This window comes from Taudactylus pleione, unplaced genomic scaffold, assembly GCF_031769625.1.
Source record: "Taudactylus pleione unplaced genomic scaffold, aTauple2 ptg002162l, whole genome shotgun sequence".
NCBI classification, from domain to species: domain Eukaryota; kingdom Metazoa; phylum Chordata; class Amphibia; order Anura; family Myobatrachidae; genus Taudactylus; species Taudactylus pleione.
In genome coordinates this window covers 186,553-201,172 of record NW_028286556.1, presented here as the reverse complement: position 1 = coordinate 201,172, position 14,620 = coordinate 186,553, and the positions used below count along the sequence as shown (strand labels likewise).

Sequence of the window (14,620 nt, the reverse complement as noted above, 5' to 3'; positions counted from 1 at the left end):
GTACAGTACATGTATAGACAGAATATGATAGTGTACAGTACCTGAGTATGATAGTGTACAGTACATGTATATACAGAGTATAATAGTGTACAGTACATGCATAGACTGTCTATGCATGTACTGTACACTAACATACTCTGTCTATGCATGTACTGTACACTATCATACTCAGTGTACAGTACATGTATAGACAGGGTATGATAGTGTACAGTACCAGAGTATGATAGTGTACAGTACATGCATAGACAGAGTATGATAGTGTACAGTACATGTATAGACAGTATATGATAGTGTACAGTACCAGAGTATGATAGTGTACAGTACATGCATAGACAGAGTATGATAGTGTACAGTACCAGAGTATGATAGTGTACAATACATGCATAGACAGGGTATGATAGTGTACAGTACATGCATAGACAGGGTATGATAGTGTACAGTACCAGAGTATGATAGTGTACAGTACATGTATAGACAGAGTATAATAGTGTACAGTACATGTATAGACAGGGTATGATAGTGTACAGTACCAGAATATGATAGTGTACAGTACATGCATAGACAGTATGATAGTGTACAAGTACCAGAGTATGATAGTGTACAGTACATGTATAGACAGAATATGATAGTGTACAGTACCAGAATATGATAGTGTACAGTACATGTATAGACAGGGTATGATAGTGTACAGTACCAATCATACTCTGTCTATGCTTGTACTGTACACTATCATATTCTGTCTATACATGTACTGTACACTATCATACTCTGTCTATACATGTACTGTACACTATCATACTCAGTGTACAGTACATGTATAGACAGGGTATGATAGTGTACAGTACCAGAGTATGATAGTGTACAGTACATGTATAGACAGGGTATGATAGTGTACAGTACATGCATAGACAGAGTATGATAGTGTACAGTACATGTATAGACAGAGTATGATAGTGTACAGTACATGTATAGACAGTGTACAGTACATGTATAGACAGGTATGATAGTGTACAGTACATGCATAGACAGAGTATGATAGTGTACAGTACATGTATAGACAGAATATGATAGTGTACAGTACATGTATAGACTGGTACTGTACACTATCATACCCTGTCTATACAATGTACTGTACAATGTCTATACATGTACTGTACACTATCATACTCTGTCTATGCATGTACTGTACACTATCATACTCAGGGTATGATAGTGTACAGTACAGAGTATGATAGTGTACAGTACATGCATAGACAGTGTACAGTACATGTATAGACAGGTGTATGATAGTGTACAGTACCAGAGTATGATAGTGTACAGTACATGCATAGACAGGGTATGATAGTGTACTGTACACTATCATACTCTGTCTATGCATGTACTGTACACTATCATATTCTGTCTATGCATGTACTGTACACTATCATATTCTGGTACTGTACACTATCATACTCTGTCTATGCATGTACTGTACACTATCATACTCTGTCTATGCATGTACTGTACACTATCATATTCTGGTACTGTACACTATCATACTCTGTCTATACATGTACTGTACACTATCATATTCTGTCTATACATGTACTGTACACTATCATACTCTGTCTATGCATGTACTGTACACTATCATACTCTGTCTATGCATGTACTGTACACTATCATACTCTGGTACTGTACACTATCATATCCTGTCTATACATGTACTGTACACTATCATACTCTGGTACTGTACACTATCATACTCTGTCTATGCATGTACTGTACACTATCATACTCTGTCTATACATGTACTGTACACTATCATACTCTGTCTATGCATGTACTGTACACTATCATATTCTGGTACTGTACACTATCATACTCTGTCTATGCATGTACTGTACACTATCATACTCTGGTACTGTACACTATCATACTCTGTCTATACATGTACTGTACACTATCATACTCTGTCTATACATGTACTGTACACTATCATACTGTCTATACATGTACTGTACACTATCATACTCTGTCTATGCATGTACTGTACACTATCATATTCTGGTACTGTACACTATCATACTCTGTCTATGCATGTACTGTACACTATCATACTCTGTCTATGCATGTACTGTACACTATCATATTCTGGTACTGTACACTATCATACTCTGTCTATACATGTACTGTACACTATCATATTCTGTCTATACATGTACTGTACACTATCATACTCTGTCTATGCATGTACTGTACACTATCATACTCTGTCTATGCATGTACTGTACACTATCATACTCTGGTACTGTACACTATCATACTCTGTCTATACATGTACTGTACACTATCATATTCTGTCTATACATGTACTGTACACTATCATACTCTGTCTATGCATGTACTGTACACTATCATACTCTGTCTATACATGTACTGTACACTATCATATTCTGTCTATACATGTACTGTACACTATCATACTCTGTCTATGCATGTACTGTACACTATCATACTCTGTCTATGCATGTACTGTACACTATCATACTCTGGTACTGTACACTATCATATCCTGTCTATACATGTACTGTACACTATCATACTCTGGTACTGTACACTATCATACTCTGTCTATGCATGTACTGTACACTATCATACTCTGTCTATACATGTACTGTACACTATCATACTCTGTCTATGCATGTACTGTACACTATCATATTCTGAGTATGATAGTGTACAGTACATGTATAGACAGAGTATGATAGTGTACAGTACCAGAATATGATAGTGTACAGTACATGCATAGACAGAGTATGATAGTGTACAGTACATGTGTAGACAGGGTATGATAATGTACAGTACATGCATAGACAGGGTATGATAGTGTACAGTACATGTATATACAGTATGATAGTGTACAGGATATGTATAGACAGGGTATGATAGTGTACAGTACCAGAATATGATAGTGTACAGTACATGCATAGACAGAGTATGATAGTGTACAGTACCAGAGTATGATAGTTTACAGTACATGTATAGACAGAATATGATAGTGTACAGTACCAGAATATGATAGTGTACAGTACATGCATAGACAGAGTATGATAGTGTACAGTACATGTATAGACAGGGTATGATAGTGTACTGTACACTATCATACTCTGTCTATGCATGTACTGTACACTATCATATTCTGTCTATGCATGTACTGTACACTATCATATTCTGGTACTGTACACTATCATACTCTGTCTATGCATGTACTGTACACTATCATACTCTGTCTATGCATGTACTGTACACTATCATACTCTGGACTGTACACTATCATACTCTGTCTATACATGTACTGTACACTATCATATTCTGTCTATACATGTACTGTACACTATCATACTCTGTCTATGCATGTACTCTACACTATCATACTCTGTCTATGCATGTACTGTACACTATCATACTCTGGTACTGTACACTATCATACCCTGTCTATACATGTACTGTACACTATCATACTCTGGTACTGTACACTATCATACTCTGTCTATGCATGTACTGTACACTATCATACTCTGTCTATGCATGTACTGTACACTATCATACTCTGTCTATACATGTACTGTACACTATCATATTCTGTCTATACATGTACTGTACACTATCATACTCTGTCTATGCATGTACTGTACACTATCATACTCTGTCTATGCATGTACTGTACACTATCATACTCTGGTACTGTACACTATCATACCCTGTCTATACATGTACTGTACACTATCATACTCTGGTACTGTACACTATCATACTCTGTCTATGCGTGTACTGTACACTATCATACTCTGTCTATGCATGTACTGTACACTATCATACTCTGTCTATGCATGTACTGTACACTATCATACTCTGGTACTGTACACTATCATACCCTGTCTATACATGTACTGTACACTATCATACTTTGGTACTGTACACTATCATACTCTGTCTATGCATGTACTGTACACTATCATACTCTGTCTATGCATGTACTGTACACTATCATACTCTGTCTATGCATGTACTGTACACTATCATACTCTGTCTATACATGTACTGTACACTATCATATTCTGTCTATACATGTACTGTACACTATCATACTCTGTCTATGCATGTACTGTACACTATCATACTCTGTCTATACATGTACTGTACACTATCATACTCTGTCTATGCATGTACTGTACACTATCATATTCTGGTACTGTACACTATCATATTCTGTCTATGCATGTACTGTACACTATCATACTCTGGTACTGTACACTATCATACTCTGTCTATGCATGTACTGTACACTATCATACTCTGTCTATGCATGTACTGTACACTATCATACCCTGTCTATGCATGTACACTATCTTCCCCAATCCCTGGAGCTGTGTGTTCTCCCAAGTGCGCTAGAAGCGTCCATAGGCGCAGTAATGTCCTGATACGCCACCATCGGTCTCGCCACCTGCGCCAGCCATACGATAGGTTCAATTTCTCTAACTGACTGTGGGAACGCACCCGCAACCCTCCCCTTAGACGGACCATTATTGCGTGTGTTACTAGCCACCTCCCAGGTACGCTCTGAACGTTGCCACATTACAGACCGCGCCTCGCTTGCGGCAGCACCTTCCTGCGTACACTCTGAGATATTGGGATTTCCGTACATGCGCAGTTATATTAAGTGAATGAACTCAGTTGTGCGTGCAACCCGGATCCAGGCCCTAAACCTGCAAATGGCTGAACAGAGTAACATAACCGACCCAAATGTAGCTGTCCCACCCGTGTGCCGTTGTGTCCTGCGGGCAGGAGGGGACTCAGTCACCGCTGCTGCACTATGCCCATGTCACCCGCACTGTGATAGGAGAGGCTTGGGGCTCCTGGAGCATTGGACAAGCCCTAGTGTGACGAGAACGGGGACATGACGCACAGTGTATCGGGTGCTGTGTTAGCGAGACGGGAATGTTCTGTGGCTCTGATTGGCTACCGGTCAGTCTAATCCTATGGTGACTCCAAATTTGGTGGTAGCCACTAATGCGCTAGTGTCTACGCCCACCCTAAGCGTGTTCCAGCGCGGGGGAGCAGACGGCAGATTATCCTTCCACTGGTCGGCTCCTGGACATGGGATGAGGAGATGCCCTTCCTCCAGCCATCAGAGCATCTCTAGGACCCAGGGCCCTATAAGAGCTGGCAGTGCAAGGGAGGAGCCCGTGTACACGGTGACAGAATGCCCTATAATCCTTCTCCCAGCACCGTTACAGGTTTCCCACTAACCCGGAGGGCTCGTCGCAGTTTTCATTCTCAGGAGGTTGATAAATTTGTTACACACAAAGGACAAAGGACTCTCAGCATCACTGAGAGGGGGACAAGAAAACACATTTACATGGGATACTGGCAATCAGCGTCATTTATACCCACAAAGCTCATACAAATGATCGGAACATCACCCATAACCTTCACTGGGATGGGTACAGGATGGCGGAGCTCAGGATCCCAGCGGTCAAAATCCCTACGCTGGCATCCCGACAGGATATCGACCAGTAAGTGTCTGTATAATAAACCCTAACACTCCCCCTCCCTCCCCAGTGCCTAATCCTAACCCTCCCCCCTTACTATCTAACCCTGCTACTTATCTTTGGGATGGCGGTGGTCGGCATTCTGACAAGTGTCGGCATTCTGAATGCTGTCTTCCCTTTTGGTCAGGATACTGAAGATATCCCCCTCCACTTAATGCAGGCTATATGCAGACCGTAACAAAACATGGCCGACCATGACTCCGTATTCCTGTACTCGGGTTTACCAACCTATGTATTCTCTAGACGCCGAATACCCTATTATTCTACAAAATAGCCCTAAATCAACATAAACAAGAGCTAACTTAAGAGTTTTAAATATCGTACTCGTTTTTCACATTAGAAGTAACTATTGTCACGTCAGAAACACTTTCCCTGTTGCGCAGTGTAAGCTTCCCGCACTTTCTCCATATCATGTGATTGCAGAGTGCCGCCATATAACCAGAGCGTCTTTCTTCTCTCACAGATACAGCAATATATTCAGGACCAATCTGATGTGTGCAAGCAGGTTAGCAGAACGCACCCTGGAAAATGAAGGCAGCAACGCGTTTCACCGACTGGGCCTCACAACAAGAAGATCTCTTTGTATCTGAAATCTGAGAAATAAAAAGAACCCTGTCTATAAAGTCACACGGAGACCCGATGGAGTGTCACACTCTGCTACCTCACCAAACAGGCACCACCATCACACTCTGCTACCTCACCAAACAGGCACCACCATCACACTCTGCTACCTCACCAAACAGGCACCACCATCACACTCTGCTACCTCACCAAACAGGCACCGCCATCACACTCTGCTACCTCACCAAACAGGCACCGCCATCACACTCTGCTACCTCACCAAACAGGCACCACCGTCACACTCGGCTACCTCACCAAACAGACTGCGCCATCACACTCGGCTACCTCACCAAACAGACTGCGCCATCACACTATGCTACCTCACCAAACAGACTGCGCCATCACACTCTGCTACCTCACCAAACAGACTGCTCCCTCAAACTCTGCTACCTCACCAAACAGACTGCTCCCTCAAACTCTGCTACCTGGTGAGGTAGCAGAGTGTGATGGCGGTGCCTGTTTGCACCATCACACTCTGCTACCTCACCAAACAGGCACCGCCATCACAGAGTGTGATGGTGCAAACAGGCACCGCCATCACACTCTGCTACCTCACCAGGTAGCAGAGTTTGAGGGAGCAGTCTGTTTGGTGAGGTAGCAGAGTGTGACGGCGGTGCCTGTTTGGTGAGGTAGCCGAGTGTGACGGCGGTGCCTATTTGGTGAGGTAGCAGAGTGTGATGGCGCAGTCTGTTTGGTGAGGTAGCAGAGTGTGACGGCGGTGCCTGTTTGGTGAGGTAGCCGAGTGATGGCGCAGTCTGTTTGGTGAGGTAGCCGAGTGTGACGGCGGTGCCTGTTTGGTGAGGTAGCAGAGTATGACGGCGGTGCCTGTTTGATGAGGTAGCAGAGTGTGATGGCGCAGTCTGTTTGGTGAGGTAGCAGAGTGTGAGGGCGCAGTCTGTTTGGTGAGGTAGCAGAGTGTGAGGGCGCAGTCTGTTTGGTGAGGTAGCACAGTGTGACGGCGCAGTCTGTTTGGTGAGGTAGCAAACAGGCACCGCCATCACTCGGCTACCTCGCCAAACAAGCGGCGCCGTCTTTTTGGTAAGGCTATGATATTACTGTGCCCCAAGGTACACATTCCGCCTCATAGAGGGTATGACATCACCGTGGCCTGATCTCACACATGTTAATGTGTCATACATACGGTGACTGGAGAGATCAGTGGGAGATATAATTCTCTTTTTACATTTTGCACCTTTGGCAGCTGAAGAATGAAGCAACGTGTTATCCAGATGAGTTATGTAATGTATCTGCGATTTATCAGCATTATCCCTGTGTCCGTGACGGGAAATGCACAATACGTGGGACTTACATAATAGCTGTATCTAGGCAAGGTACCCCCCCCCGGGTGTGCCTAACCCTAACCCCCCTTCCCCTAGCCTAACCCTCCCAGGAGGTGCCTAACCCTAACCCCGCTTCTGCTAGCCTAACCCTCCCAGGAGGTGCCTAACCCTAACCCCGCTTCTGTTAGCCTAACCCTCCCCAGGGGTGCCTAACCCCCCTTCCCCTAGCGTAACCCTCCCAGGGAGGTGCCTAACCCTAACCCCCCTTCCCCTAGCGTAACCCTCCCCGGGCGTGCCTAACTCTAACCCCCCTTCCCCTAGCGTAACCCTCCCCGGGCGTGCCTAACTCTAACCCCCCTTCCCCTAGCCTAACCCTCCCCGAGTGTGCCTAACCTTAACCCCCCTTCCCCTAGCCTAACCAACCCCGGGGGTACCTAAGTGTTCTTACATTGTAGGAGAAGTGCAGATTTCAGATGCACATCCACTACACGATTAAAATGAGCGATTGGTCAATACTGATATCTTTGTCGTTCCCAAATCATTCTTTAAAATGTCTAAAACGACCAGCGATGCGCGCTCCCACTGGTCATTTTAGACATCTATCATCGGGCAAACACACTGAACAGCCTGACGATAACGTCAGGTTGAGCATGTTATGGGATGATTGATTGTGCCTACACTGAACAACTGCTCGTTCATTATAGGCACATCACACACTGACAAACGACCGCACGATAACAATGTCGTCATCGTGCAGTCATTTTAGGGTCTGCTAGTGGGATGTGTGCCTTTACACAGGAGGAGAAACCTGAAGGAGAACACTCCCAGGAGGGGAAAAACAGAAGGAGAACACTCCCAGGAGAGGAAAAACTGAAGGAGAACACTCCCAGGAGGGGAAAAACAGAAGAACACTCCCAGGAGAGGAAAAACAGAAGAACACTCCCAGGAGAGGAAAAACAGAAGGAGAACACTCCCAGGAGAGGAAAAACTGAAGGAGAACACTCCCAGGAGGGGAAAAACTGAAGGAGAACACTCCCAGGAGGGGAAAAACTGAAGGAGAACACTCCCAGGAGGGGAAAAACTGAAGGAGAACACTCCCAGGAGGGGAAAAACAGAAGAACACTCCCAGGAGAGGAAAAACTGAAGGAGAACAACCCCAGGAGGGGAAAAACAGAAGAACACTCCCAGGAGAGGAAAAACAGAAGAACACTCCCAGGAGAGGAAAAACAGAAGAACACTCCCAGGAGAGGAAAAACAGAAGGAGAACACTCCCAGGAGGGGAAAAACTGGAGGAGAACACTCCCAGGAGGGGAAAAACTGAAGGAGAACACTCCCAGGAGAGGAAAAACTGAAGGAGAACACTCCCAGGAGGGGAAAAACAGAAGAACACTCCCAGGAGAGGAAAAACAGAAGAACACTCCCAGGAGAGGAAAAACAGAAGGAGAACACCCCCAGGAGAGGAAAAACAGAAGGAGAACACTCCCAGGAGAGGAAAAACAGAAGGAGAACACCCCCAGGAGGGGAAAAACAGAAGGAGAACACCCCCAGGAGGGGAAAAACAGAAGAAGGAGAACACTCCCAGGAGGGGAAAAACAGAAGGAGAACACTCCCAGGAGGGGAAAAACAGAAGGAGAACACTCCCAGGAGGGGGAAAACTGAAGGAGAACACTCCCAGGAGGGGAAAAACAGAAGGAGAACACTCCCAGGAGAGGAAAAACTGAAGGAGAACACTCCCAGGAGGGGAAAAACAGAAGGAGAACACTCCCAGGAGGGGGAAAACTGAAGGAGAACACTCCCAGGAGGGGAAAAACAGAAGAAGGAGAACACTCCCATGAGAGGAAAAACAGAAGGAGAACACCCCCAGGAGAGGAAAAACAGAAGAAGGAGAACACTCCCATGAGAGGAAAAACAGAAGGAGAACACCCCCAGGAGAGGAAAAACAGAAGGAGAACACTCCCAGGAGAGGAAAAACAGAAGAAGGAGAACACTCCCAGGAGGGGAAAAACAGAAGAAGGAGAACACTCCCAGGAGGGGAAAAACAGAAGAAAGAGAACATTCCCAGGAGGGGAAAAACAGAAGGAGAACACCCCCAGGAGGGGAAAAACAGAAGGAGAACACGGTACAATTTGCTCTTTGAGCAATAAACCAATCGGCTTAGATGTAGGCATGTCTATATATATATATATATCACACATAAACACACACACGCACACAGATATATACACATATACAGACCAAAAAACAACAGCAGTAGCACTCAACAGGAAATAGTATAAAGAAGCAGAAACTGCTACCACGACAATACTGTCCAACGTTTCACTTTTATTCAAAATGTTTTCAAGAATAAAACAGAAATGTAACACACGTACCGTAAGTAGACTCTCACCCCATGCACAGGACACCCACAGCTTGCTGTTTCCGGGACTAGCGCCCACTAGTGACGTCATCGCATCAGGCGCAGCCCCCGCTGTCAGTGTTGCCCAGGGTTACAATTGACTACTACCCTTCACCACTTAAAAACAAATATCCAAGTAAGGCTCTAAAGAATATACATATCTTCGCTTTATATATACACACTTCTCAATCAAGCTGCACACTGGACCTGTCACCATCATGGGGTGCTCCATTAAAGACACATAGTCCAAAACATAAAAAATCCAGTACAAGGGAACTCACCGCAGATAATACCATCATAGTATGTTGATGTTTGGTCCACCTGGATCTTTATCAAGACCCAACAGATAAAGACAGCATAGCTGCCACCAAGCCATCATGTCCTACACTCCCCCAGAGCCATCATGTCCTACACTCCCCCAGAGCCATCACGTCCTACACTCCCCCAGAGCCATCACGTCCTACACTCCCCCAGAGCCATCATGTCCTACACTCCCCCAGAGCCATCATGTCCTACACTCCCCCAGAGCCATCATGTCCTACACTCCCCCAGAGCCATCATGTCCTACACTCCCCCAGAGCCATCATGTCCTACACTCCTCCAGAGCCATCACGTCCTACACTCCCCCAGAGCCATCATGTCCTACACTCCTCCAGAGCCATCATGTCCTACACTCCCCCAGAGCCATCATGTCCTACACTCCTCCAGAGCCATCATGTCCTACACTCCCCCAGAGCCATCATGTCCTACACTCCCCCAGAGCCATCATGTCCTACACTCCCCCAGAGCCATCATGTCCTACACTCCCCCAGAGCCGTCATGTCCTACACTCCCCCAGAGCCGTCATGTCCTACACTCCCCCAGAGCCGTCATGTCCTACACTCCCCCAGAGCCATCATGTCCTACACTCCCCCAGAGCCATCATGTCCTACACTCCTCCAGAGCCATCATGTCCTACACTCCCCCAGAGCCATCATGTCCTACACTCCCCCAGAGCCATCATGTCCTACACTCCCCCAGAGCCATCATGTCCTACACTCCCCCAGAGCCATCATGTCCTACACTCCCCCAGAGCCGTCATGTCCTACACTCCCCCAGAGCCGTCATGTCCTACACTCCCCCAGAGCCGCCATGTCCTACACTCCCCCAGAGCCATCATGTCCTACACTCCCCCAGAGCCATCATGTCCTACACTCTATGGTAGGACATAGAGAACACTATATGCCAAACCTGATGGAGAGGGATATAGGGAGACAGAGCAGCCTCAGAGAACATCGCTGCAGCGCACTCCAACAATGCTGACCTGCATCTCCACCATGAGGCCTTTTATACCAGACACCGGAGTTCCCACCAGAAGTTAGTGTCTGGGGGGAGGAGCGGCTAGGGAGCGCCTATCTCCCCTGGGCTGTGATTCTCGATTGGCCAGGTACACTGCACTACAAGGCGGCAGGACACAGACTAGTGCGCTCTAGCGCATCCTGCCCCCCATCCCTGGCAGCAGACTATATGGCCCCCGGTCATCTAGTGAGGAGTCTTCCTGCACACACATGAAAAAAAGGGGGATTAACAGCGCTCTCGATCTCTCGTTTGTAAAGACCCTAGCAGCTCCACTAAAAAGAGGTATCCCACCTCTACACAAGCACAGTTAATAATTATATTAGTGGTGCGCTCTGGGTTTCCTGCACACACAGCCCGACCTCCGATGCGTCTCTCACCGGAGGTAAGGGTCTGCTTTAGCGCACTTACCTTCATCTCCTTTACCCTGATTGCAGTCCCAGGCCTCAGCCAAGTCACTACCCAGCCCAGCTGAGCCCTGCCAGAAACCCAGTGGCACAAGGCAGATGCTGGCATTGCCGGCTCGGCGGAGGTAGTAGGAGTCGCAGTGCAGGTGTCGTATACGGCGCCTGCACCACTAAACTCTAAAGGTAAAAATAACAAAAAACTTGGGACTGCCTGAGCTGGCTCTGGGGGAGTGTAGGTGGAAGGATGTCATTTTAGGACCTCCCTATGGTCATTTATGGTCCATACTCTGTACAAGAAACCACCATTTATAATATGAGTTATGGTAAAACTTACTTTTGTTAACTCTATTTTTTCGAAGTCCACAGGGATATCATTTGGGAGGGGTGGGGGGGTAGTTGGAGTTATCCGGACACCAAACAGTTAAGCTTTAGCTCCCAGGATGCCCCGGGCCTCCTCCATATATACTCCGCCCCCAGCCACAGGCAGACAGTTTTGTAAACAATCCCAAGGCAGGAGAAGGAAGGACAATGTACACCAGAAACACTCTCACAGAAGATGAGGGAATCCGTGACCGAGAGAAAAATAACCCAATGAAGCCAGGTGCGTCAGGGTGGGCGACCTGTAGACCCTATGGACTTCAAAGAAATAGAGTTAACAAAGGTAAGTCTACCATAACTCTTAATTTCTTCTTCTGGGTCCATAGGGATCCACAGGGATACCATGGGGCTGTCCTAAAGCAGCTTTCTCTAAGGGTGGGGACGCTCCTGAGCAGAAAGAAGAATTAGACAACCAAAGGAAGCATCCTGAGAGGCAAAGGTATCAAAGGCATAGAACCTGAGAAAGGTGTGGATGGAAGACCATGTGGCCGCTTTGCATAGTTGTTCAGCAGAGTCACCATGTTGGGCTGCCCATAAGGGGACCCACAGAGCGAGTAGAATGAGCAGATACTGTAGCCAGCACAGGAAGGCCATCTGCGTGTATGCCTGTGAAAGCCCAGAACCACAATTTCCTCATGAAGGTGGAAACTTGTTCAGCAAAAGAGCCACATCGAACCGCCCACGAGGGTCTCACAGACAGAGTAGAATGTGCTGTAATCCTATTTGGAACAGGACGATCAGCTTGCGTGTAGGCCTGAGAGATTGTCATGTGGAGCCATTGAGCCAGAGTCTGTTTGTTAGCTGGCCAGCCTCGCTTGTGAAAGCCATACAACACAAAAATATAATCTGATTACCTCAAGGACTTGGTACGATCCACGTAGATCCGAAGAGCATGAAATACATCCAGGAGAGGCTTTACCTGCAGAGGTGTCCGAGGACTGGTAGGCCGGAACCACATTCTTCACTTAAATGGAACCGGGATACCACTTTATGAAGATAACCAGCCCAGTGAGGACAGCTCTGTCTGGATGTAAAATCAAGAAGGTGGAGCGACAGGAGAGCGCTGCCAAATCAGAAACCCTGCGGGCAGAGGGGGTAGTGAGGAGAAAAATCGCCTTAGCCGTCAGCTACTTAAGGTCTACTGAGTCCAGAGGCTCAAACGGAGAAGCCTGTAGAGCCCGGAGAATCAAGGACAAATCCAACGGGGCCACTGGAGGGACAAAGGGAGGTTGAAGACTGAGAACACCTTGAAAGAATATTCTAACATCAGCCAGGGAAACGATCCTTCTCTGGAACAAGAAACCTGAACTCTAAGGGAGGCCAGGTGGAGGCCGAGGTCTAACTCAGCCTGGAGAAAGGTAAGCACCCAGGAGACTCTAAACACTGTAGGGTCATAGCCTCTGGGGGAGCACCATTGAAAGAGTGACAAACTCTATTGTGAGGACATGAGATGTGTGTTACAAATGTACTGGCAGCATCTCAGTCATTGCAGAGATCAATTTACTTTTTAGTCCTTTTGTGTCCCCCCTTCCCGTCTCCTAGTGTATGTGTGATCATTCTCAGGACACACATTTCCATTAGCATGTATATTATGTACTGTAATAATGTAAGTAATTGTAATACTGGATAAGCCTTGATGTTAGCCTGGTCCATATGTCTGTGTTATTCATAACCACTAGAGCAAGGTGACACCTCCCAGAACAAAAGACCCTCTAAGTTAATTCCCACCTCCCCAGGGGACGCTCAGGATTTACTCCTCCTTCCATTTGCCTGTTTTGTGTCTCACGTGAATCTGGTAGCCCGAACGGAACCATCCCAGCAGGTGTTCGTCAGGGAAGTAATATCCGGAGGAGGTAGGAGAAAGTGACAGCATAAGGGACTCGCACCAATCAGGAAATGGTGCAACCCCCCCTCGGTGGTCACAATATCGTGGGAAATTGGAAGATTTTAAAACATGTCACCGAAGGCAACTCCACGTTAGTCGCTGACTTTGGCTAAGAGGCTTCACTCTGCCATGGTACTAGTGGAACGCATCACCAGTTCTGTGGATTTATACTTTGGAAATTCTGCAAGGACCTATACGCTATTCATTGCTGTGTGTTCTGTGATTAGCTTCTACTGTATGGGGTCCTGGAAATGCTTGATTGTACCCAGGGACTATCACTGCTGTGATGGTTTCTACGTGTGGGGTCCTGGAAGCGATTGAGTGGACATACGCTATTCACTGCTGTGTGATCAGTGATAGTTTCTACTGTGGGGACTGAGGGTCTCTAGCTATTTTGTGGAATTGTTCTGGGACATTATACTCTACTGGGACTGCCTCTGTCTGGACTGCTACCTGTTTATTGCCCGTTCACTGGATTTACTGCTTGTCCTGACATATTATCTATTTCTGTGTGCTGTGGAAAAATAAACCATCACGTTGGTTTCATCTGCTCGGTGTCTGGGTGATTGAGAGAACCCCGTATCCTCACATTTGGCGGCAGCGACAGTGGGATCATTCAGACATCAATCGAGGATCAGTGAAAGCGTGAAGTCACTCACAATAGAGAAGAGAGGATCAGGCCATATGTAAGGAATTTGCAGTAAAGTGGTCCCAGCAACTGAGTG

At 46.3% G+C, this 14,620-nt stretch overlaps 1 protein-coding gene across 1 annotated transcript in view; it reads left to right on the top strand.

Annotated features, from left to right (window-relative positions):
- LOC148433701 (coiled-coil domain-containing protein 42-like) overlaps positions 1-12,955 on the top strand; it is a 67,345-nt gene extending 54,390 nt beyond the window's left edge. Inside the window, exons 7-8 of the mRNA XM_088465817.1 lie at positions 11,663-11,757; positions 12,871-12,955. Of these exons, the coding sequence (XP_088321943.1) occupies positions 11,663-11,757; positions 12,871-12,955 (180 nt within the window). The remainder of the gene's footprint in view (positions 1-11,662; positions 11,758-12,870) is intronic.
- The last annotated feature ends 1,665 nt before the right edge of the window (positions 12,956-14,620 follow it).